A 9,041-nucleotide genomic window follows, 5' to 3' on the forward strand; every position below is an offset into this window, starting at 1 on the left:
TTCTCCTCCCCGGGCTTCCCCGGGTGCCTTTGGCCCCGAGGTGGCAGCAAGCCCCGGGGGAAGCTCTGCCCTCCCCCGCTGCGGGCTTCCCCTCGGCGGGGCTGAGGGCAGCGGCGGCCGGGCGGGCAGCGGGGCAGGGCGGCAGGAGGAGCCTGCGAGCCCTTAAACGGCAGCGGCCGCCCCCTGCCTGCCTCGGGGAAGACGGAAGGGCGAAGCTACAGCAGCAGAAGCAGCGACAGCAGCGCTACCAGCAGCTATAGTCCCGGCCGTGCCTGGCTCCTCGCTGGTTTATATGCACCTGGCCGGGTTACTGCTCGCCCCGGAGGAGAGAGAGAAGAAGGGGCAGCGCCGCGAACGAGGCTCGTCCCCCCCCGCCATGTGCTCGGTGAGCGAGGGCAGCAGCACGGACCCGCTGGTGGCTCGCTTCAGGCAGGTGGAGGAGACGCTGGAGAAGCTGCACCGCGAGAACAGGAGCCTGAAGAGCAAAGTGCCCCGCTACAACGCGCTCTGCACCTTGTACCACGAGTCGGTCCAGCAGCTGAAGCACCTGCAGCTGCAGCTGGCCGCCAAGGAGGCGACGATCCGGGAGCTGAGGAGCGGGCTGGCCCGCCAGCAGCCCAACGAGCCGGGGGCCGAGCCCGCCCGCTCGCTGGTGGACAGCCTGCTGGAGCAGCTGGGCCAGGCCCGGCAGCAGCTGCGGGACAGCGAGCGGCTCTCGGCGCAGAAAATGGAGACCCTGAGCCAGGTAAAGAGAGGGGAACCCACACCCGAGGGGGCCCCGGGGCCGGGGGGCGACCCCTCGGATCCGGCCCCGGTGCCTCGCCTGAGGCGGCGAGACCCTGAGGCGGGCAGCGGAGCCCCTTCAGCCCCGCCGCCCCCCTCAGCCCCGCCGCCCCTCTCCGCCTCGTTGAGGTTGAAAACAGGCTGGATTTTCTTATTATTCTTAATATTTTGAATATTTTTTTAACGCAGCCGCACGGCAGGAGCGTAGGGTGGCGTTAGAAATCTCCACGGAACTGCTTTTGCCAGCAGCAGGAGAATGTAGTAAAAAGAAATAAGCAGCCCACAAACTAAGTGTGGAAGTTCCCTATTAATTAAAGACCCTCCTCGTTATCAGATGTAACTCTAAGACAAACAACTGGTGCCACAGCTTTTTTCTATTCAAGTATTTTTTTTTTTAAAAGTGCACTTTAAAAAATGGCTGACGCTGTGTTGACATTGAGATCCTGCCTCAATACGTGCTTTGAAGAAGGAACCAGCAAGTCTGCACTGTGATGAGACAGACGGGGGGAAATAGGAGCTCTCTTGTGACAAAACAGTCACAAAACTGCCTCCCCTCCCACCCTCCACCAGCTCTATTTTTGGTCCTGCCGTGAAGACTTTCCCATCTTGGGTCTGAAGGGCTTAATGAATTTTGAAGCATTTCTTTCTGTATGAAGCTGGGTGAAGGAATTTCCAAACCAAGAAGTGGTACTTAAAATTGAAACAAGTATTTTTGTCATAAGTAATCTCTTGACCTAATGCTTATACAAAACATTTTCCACATATGACACTCACCTCCAGTACATTTAAATATGTTCAAGTTTGGAAATTTGTAATGAGAGATGATCTTGGTGACACTTTGTAGACAGATAAGAAGCCGGTGGCATCTGAATGCCTGCTGTAGCCTGATGCAGAATAGCTTTAGTCTATGGCAGTGGGGAAAATTCAGCATGATGTGAAAGTGTAAACATCAGCAATAAGAGCATATGCTCCTTCTGTAAGTTAGCCTAACAGTTTATTTTAGAAATAACCGTTTTATGCCTTGCCATAAATACCAAAATCATCGTCACTAAAAATAACAACAAGGTACTTTCTGAAGTCAGATGCCTACATGCTGGCAGAGTGCTTCCTGTGGTTTGTGGCCCTGTTAGTGCTGCTGAAGAACTGGAGCAGAGTTGAGCCTCTGTTTCGTGGTCTGTGCTGGTACCCAGGGGAACAGCTCAGCAGAGGTCTGGGCTACCAGCAGCCTTTACTTTTGGAGGATGACAAACAGAAGCTGGTTGTGGCAAAGTCAGGGCTGGCGTACTCGAGGTGCATGGTACCTCTGAGTGATCATACCTGTCTGTGAGCAGACTTCTTCCTTCTCAAAGCACCTGAGATGAGAAGTTAACTTGATGCAGTGTGGATGATCCCCCAGACCCTTCTAATTCAACAAGAGGGCACAGCAAGGAGATGCATCTTTCTTTTGTAAGAATGCATCAGGCCCCCTTGCATGGAGCCAGCTCTGGACAAAATACTGATTGCTGCCACATGGATTTCATTTAATCTTTGCTTGTCCTTACCACTCCTCCTTTTCTAGGTGGGGAAATTGTTGTGTATACACTCTGACTTGTCTTTGTCACAGTGCCAGGCAATGACTATGCTTCACTGTTTTTTGATATCTTTCCAGTTCCAATTTTTTGAGGCAAATCTCTACTATCTGCTAATTTGAAATGTAGGACTATTAAAGCATTTCTCAGTCTCCATAGCTATTCTTTTAAGCTGCTTGTTTCTTTTATCTTTAATTTTTAGCTGCAATGTATGATTGTCATAAAATCTTCACAATTTTTTGCTTGTTGTTTCTGAGTTTATCATTCTGCTGACCAGGAAGTGCTTTTATAGTTGTCTGGGTAGTTTTTGATCGATTGATCTGTCAGTTCTAAGGTTGAGTGTTTATACAGACATTAATGGGATTTTTGCTTTTTAAGTACTTGGCAGGGAACGTAGGAGCAGTATGGGATTGCTGCAATGGGAAATTCAACCTTAGAAATGTTTTGGCTTTTGAGTTCACTTCACTTTAAGTAACTTCCCCTCCCCCTTGTGTTTAGGAAGTGCAGAAGTTGAATCAGCAACTAGAGGAGAAAAATGGAGAGATACAGCAGATGATAAATCAACCTCCATACGAAAAGGAGAGAGAAATCTTACGACTTCAGAAGAGCTTGGCAGAGCGGGAGAAGGCTCAAGCCACCAGTGATGTTCTGTGCCGTTCACTCACTGATGAAACCCACCAACTTCAACGCAAATTAGCGTCCACAGCAGAAATGTGTCAACATCTGGCAAAATGTCTAGAAGAGAAGCAAAGAAAAGAGAAGGGGAATTCAGATGACCAGATTGCTACTGAAAGTTCTAATCAGGTAGTTTTACTGCTATTATGTTTTGAGCACGTTATTAGCTTCTAAGGTGTTTATTACGATGTAAAACTTAGAGAGAAACAGCCCTTTGAATAATTTCATGTGTGGTGTAAAGGCTACCATGGCAACCTCTGATTACCAAAAACTGAGGATAGAAGCTGTCATCAGTCACTTGTGCTTTGGCTACTTCATGTGTTTATCTCCTTATCAAACATTTTTTTTTCGAGGAGAGGATCTTGAGAGGTCCTCTGTAACCTCAGCCATCCCGTGATTGCAATCCTTCCCTGCAGGTACTGCAGCCAAGTACCTTCTTTATTCTGAAGAACATCTGTGTGCATCACTAGATGGTGCTGTGTTTTTGAAGATGCTGATAACTTGTTTAAGCATCTAAACTCACAAAACAAAGAAAAATCACTTTAAAAGTAGCTTTTATACTAAAAACTACAGCATGTGGTCTTCTCAGGTCAGGATCTGGCTTTACACGTGTAGTACAGACCTACAGAAAGTTGGTTTCGGAAGAACTGGGCAAGGTGTCTCACCTATTTTTGTTCTGGGGTTCCCCTCTGCCCTCCCATTGCAAGGTAGCACTTCTCTCCAGCACATGTGTTTAGACAAACTGCTTCAGGACAGCGAAGTGGCAGAAATGCCACTGAGAAGGACAGAAACACATGGATTGCGTTGTGCTTCGCTGTGGCTTTGCAACACCTTTTCTTTCACCTTAGCTGAAGCTTTTCAGTGCAGGATAGACAGAGTTGTTCTATTGTTCCACAAATCATGACAGTTCAGTCACTAGGTAATTCATGATACTATAAGCAAGCAACATTTGAGGTGCTGCCTCCAGTAACAGATAGGAGTACCGAATAGGGTGCTATAAACAGTTCTCACAAAAAAAAAAAAAAGAATAATTTTCTCATGACTTTATGGTTGTGAAGTGTAATGCTGTGTTCCAGATGACCACTCACCTATGCTTTTATGATTAACTATATGCATATATCACTTCCACTTGTTGAAATGTTCCAGGAGCATTTCCAAAGAAAATATAATCACGTTAAAACTAGCTCTAATAAATAGAGGTGAAGTAGATGTAAGAGAAAAGGACTTTTTGAGGGAAACTTGAAACTTTTAGTATTATCAGGCTTTGTGTAATTGACAGACAGGAAACTTGATTGGCTTTGATCTATGTAACAAGTAGCTAACCTTGTCCAGCGGGGACTTCCCTGTTGAAGAAGAGAAATTTCAGATGCAAGTACGAGCTGATTCTAGGGAATTTTGTACAAAAGTGTTCTGTATTACTCACGTACACCGGGGTTTTTTTAAGCAGATGTCACAACTGTAAAAAAAAAAAAAAAAAAAAAAAAAGAGAGAGAGAGTATCCTTTCACACAATGTATCAAACAGGTTTTCTATAGTAACTTCTTAGTACTAGCCAAAATTGACAGTAATAACAAAGTAATATGCAGGCATGGATGTGTTCTTGTCTGGAGAGGGAAATGCAGTTTCCAAAGATGTTATGGCAACTGTTAAGCACAGTTGTGAGCAGGGTAGTCCCTCTGGCATGTAAAGGGTGGGGTATTTTCCTTGTTGGCTTCAGTGTGCTCAGAGCTTGTAAGACGTTTCTATGACACCACGTGGACGTATCTAAAAGATATCTAAGATGGTAAAACCTGACTACATTTTGCTTATTATGCAAATAGTATAGCATGCAGCTTTTAGCGTTAAAGAAATGCAGTTTATAGAAACAAGCAGGCTCGTGTATGTACATATTTCAGTGATGGCAAGTATTTTTAGAAGAAACTCATATAAGCTGACTTCGAGTACAACAGCATAGCTAAGTAACATCTGGAATTTTTATGTTAAAATAATGCTTCCTTTATCTGAAAATTACAGGTGTTAGACAATGAAACCTCACTTCAAACCCTTATCTGCAAGCTGCAAGATGAAAACAAAATGTTAAAACAAAAAGTAGCGCACGTGAGTACTTTCATTTGTACAGCTTAAAAATTGATTTTGAATTACAGGAAGTTTGGGAATAGCTTGGGCCTGGTTAATCTAATTAAAGGGTAGTTTAATGCAAGTCCCAAGTTGGTTTTAGTCGTAAAGCGCATGACGTGCAAGCAGAGCACAGTCTTATTTCCTTGGCTAAGAGCAGCCTATTATTTTATATATATTTTGTTTTAAAAAATATGCTGCAGAAAAAAAAAAATGTTGTCCCTTCCATGCATCAGGATTCCACTCCAGAAGAACAGCACTAGCCCTAGGGTGGCTGCCAACCCCTCCTATTCCTTATTACTTAATACTGTCTCTGTGGATTGGCAAATAGGGACGGGTGCCTGTGAAGAGCCTGGCATATGGCATAATCTTCCCCTCTCACACAAAGTAGCTCATCCATACTCAGTAGCTGAGTTAGCATAATATATATAAACAAAAGTACACCTATATACTTTAATATATATGTATTGTATATATAATATATAATTTTAGTCCTGCTAACATAGCTTACGGAGGCTTGGAAGTTTGTGTCTTCATGTTGTGACTCCACTGTGTGATCTTTCAGGTGGAAGACTTAAATGCAAAATGGCAGAAATATGATGCCAGCAGGGATGAGTACGTGAAGCGGCTCCACCTGCAGCTAAAAGAGCTCAAGTCCCAGCTGGAGCAGCAGCACGGTGTAGCTTCAACACAAACCAATTCCGAGCTGATGCAGAAGGAGATATTCCGGTTAAACAAGCTACTGGAAGAAAAAATGAATGAGTGCATCAAAACAAGGAGGGAATTAGAAGATGTGAAGAAGGCTAGTGAAGGAGACACTGAGCGCATACAAATGCTGGAGCAACAGGTTAGTAAAGTTTCTGTTTCCCCTGGAGGTGGGAATTCTGTTTCTTCTCAGACTACAGAAATCTAGTGGGGGGGAAAAAAATCAAACTATTTTTTTATATCTTTTACCACCTGTCTTGCCACATTTGGATATACAGGTAATTAATGCCGCACTTGGAAAGAAACACCACTTAAAAAACTACATGTGGGTCTGCTGGCTTTAATATTCTGTGGTACAGATCTGAAAAAGAAATACGAATGCTTTTAAAGCACAGATATGATAGAGAAGATAATATTGAGATTCTGGGAATAAGTGCTTACAAACAAAAAGAATCTCAGCCTCAACTATGTAATCTAACCTGCCATGCTCTAACTTCATCAAATGCTAACATAATGATTCTTTTTCAGGTCCTGGTTTACAAAGACGATTTCACATCTGAGAGATCAGACAGAGAACGAGCACAGAGTAAAATACAAGAGCTTCAGCTAGAAGTCGCATGTCTCCAACACCAGCTGGCAAGACGACAGGTAAGCAAGCAAAAAGCTCATTTCTCCAATAAGTATATCTCATTAGGATTCAAGACTAAAATGTACTTCTAAATACCTTTAAAAAAACTTAGTACTTCTAAAGCTGCACTGAACTGAAATGGCTATCAAAAACTTGTATTCTTTCAAAGTCAAGCTCTAGCAGAGATGCGTGTCAATACATACATATTCCTTTCTAGTCCATTTTTTCCCTCTTTTTGTTGACCACAATAACAGTGAATTCTCATAAGGGAGAGAAGGACAACTGACTTGTGTTAACAGTGGCATCTTGAAAGGAGCATACTAGCTATATCCTGTTGTCTAGAAGCCTGCTTATGACTCTTTGAAATAAAACTGCAAAAACTGATGGCTATTTTATTTGCAAATCTTCAGGTGAACCCATAGGCAGTGTTTCAAATAAGGGTGATATTTTATTTTAAAGAATGTTTTTTTCAATTTTTTCAAAAGCTCTTCTTTCTCTTTCTAGGACTCAAGAGATACAAGTACTCATTTCCGAGTTCACGCTGGTAACCAAAATCATACACATGTACAGACGAGCACTGAGCATCTACGAGGCAACAGCCCAGGCCAGACAGGCACAAGAAGAACACCTTCACAGTCTGAACAGACTTCTCCACCTGGAGACAGTGGAAACTCAGGAGCAGAGGGCAGGGGACAGGGTGAACTTCGATGCCCTCACTGTATGAGGTTTTTCAACGATGAACTCAGTGATGAATTTCTCAAGCACGTTACTGAATGTTGTCAGTGACAATGTGATGTGAGGCACATAAGAAAATCACTACTCTACAGACTGCAAAACTTGGACAAATGGACACCTCTTAGTAATTAGGAAGATGAACAGTATCTACCTCTTATTTGATTTCACCTTCTCTTGGACTGTACAAAAGACTTCAAGGTAAAGCAAAGTATTTTCATGAAGAATTATTTTTTTGACAACTACAAGGCAGGCAAGCATAATGCAAATTCTACTCCAGACTAAGGAAAATGAAACTTACAGCGGTAGCTAGCTTCAGAGTACAGCTTGGCTCTTACTGGAGAGTAATTATCCACAGCAGTCTGAAGGCTTAGGAAAAGAAGTCACTGAACTTGAAAACTTCCTTCTCTTCTGAAAAGATAGTGTGAAGAATGGGGGTGGAACAGCTTGACGAAAGAAAAAGACCTCTTGTGCTTTATCTGGATTAAAAGAGAATATTTTCTTGGCTATTGAGACCGAACTTTCAGACATCTTATTTGAAAATCCCTGTGTTCAACTGCAATCAGGAGAAGTGGAAAAAAAAAACATAAAAGGGCTGGTTGTTAACTAAAACTAGCCTGTCTTTTTGCACAGACAATGTACAGGGATATTTATTTTTTTTTTTCTGTGCCATAAATATTTCACATAACGTGTATTTGTGTAATTATTGATTGAATTCTAATTCTACCAAAGTGTTATTTTTATAATAAAAGTGATTGTGAAGTTGCTTTACTATATTAATGTAGTCAAAAATGTCTCTTTCAGTGCATCATAGTTCAAGTAACTACACTTCAGGGCTAACTAAATGTCATGGTTTCAGGTATGAGTTGTTCCATTACTGCAGTGACAACCAGTGTCTCAAACTGTATTCAAATAGGTTGAGAGTCACTCATGTGAGAGGACAGATGATCTTTCAGCTGTATGAGAATCCATTTAATGCACTAACCTGCCATGCAATGTTTGTGACAAGGCCATTGATAACTTAGTTTTTTTCTTGTCATTTCTAAGTTGGAGATAACTTGAGCATAGAGCTGAGGGACTGTTCTGAGATGTATTTTTAGAGATAAGGTTGTACAAACATAATGGGGCTACATTTTTCTTCCCAGCATTGGCTCCAGGTAGTTCTGACTAGGCAAGAGCTGCAGTTAAGGACTTTACAGCCAAAGTAAAGGCCTACTCTAACCATGACCTTCCATAATTAAACAAAACACCCAGCCACCTTCCTTTGTATAACACCCATCTTCTGCTTTGTTTCCTTTCCAGTTCAGAGGACTGTGAATATTTTCCTTTGCTTACCCTTCTGTATTTCTATTACCTTCCTTCTTTCCTCAGTGCTTCCAAAACAATAAAAGTTGCTGTGATTTCCTACAGCATGAACTCCTAATCTCCCATAGAGCACATTTATCCTGCTCAGAGTAAAGCCAACCTCCCCATTAGTTTAGTCTTCCTTTCACTGTTTCCACAGTTTCAGCACAAGCATAGAAGATGCTCTTCATTGTGCGCCAGGGTCACAACACCGTAAGGCCATAGCACACACCTCTTTCCCAAAAAATAGGTAACCGAGCAACACAGCAGTCCGCCCCATATTTAATGTGGTGTGAACCTGGGGGGTTACAGCACAGCTAAAAGAACTGGTGTCACAGCTGCTTTCCTTGGATGAAAGGGAAACAAATTTTTGAAAGAAACAAGACATTGGGGCTTGCTTGTATCAGAGCAGTGAGTTCACTTCATCTCAGGAATCCAGGAATCTCATAATCCAGGAAGGCACATACGAAATTCTGTGATGAACAGCTACAG

At 42.9% G+C, this 9,041-nt stretch overlaps 1 protein-coding gene across 1 annotated transcript; it reads left to right on the top strand.

Moving 5' to 3' along the window:
• Positions 1 to 215: 215 nt before the first annotated feature.
• On the top strand, positions 216 to 7,968 carry TNIP2 (TNFAIP3 interacting protein 2). The gene is made up of 6 exons (XM_032186797.1): positions 216 to 745; positions 2,850 to 3,155; positions 5,039 to 5,122; positions 5,706 to 5,987; positions 6,374 to 6,493; positions 6,978 to 7,968. Exons 1-6 carry the CDS (start codon positions 293 to 295, stop codon positions 7,257 to 7,259), a joined length of 1,527 nt encoding a protein of 508 aa, XP_032042688.1. The 5' UTR covers positions 216 to 292; the 3' UTR covers positions 7,260 to 7,968.
• The last annotated feature ends 1,073 nt before the right edge of the window (positions 7,969 to 9,041 follow it).

The sequence above is a fragment of the Aythya fuligula genome, chromosome 4, assembly GCF_009819795.1.
Source record: "Aythya fuligula isolate bAytFul2 chromosome 4, bAytFul2.pri, whole genome shotgun sequence".
NCBI lineage: Eukaryota > Metazoa > Chordata > Aves > Anseriformes > Anatidae > Aythya > Aythya fuligula.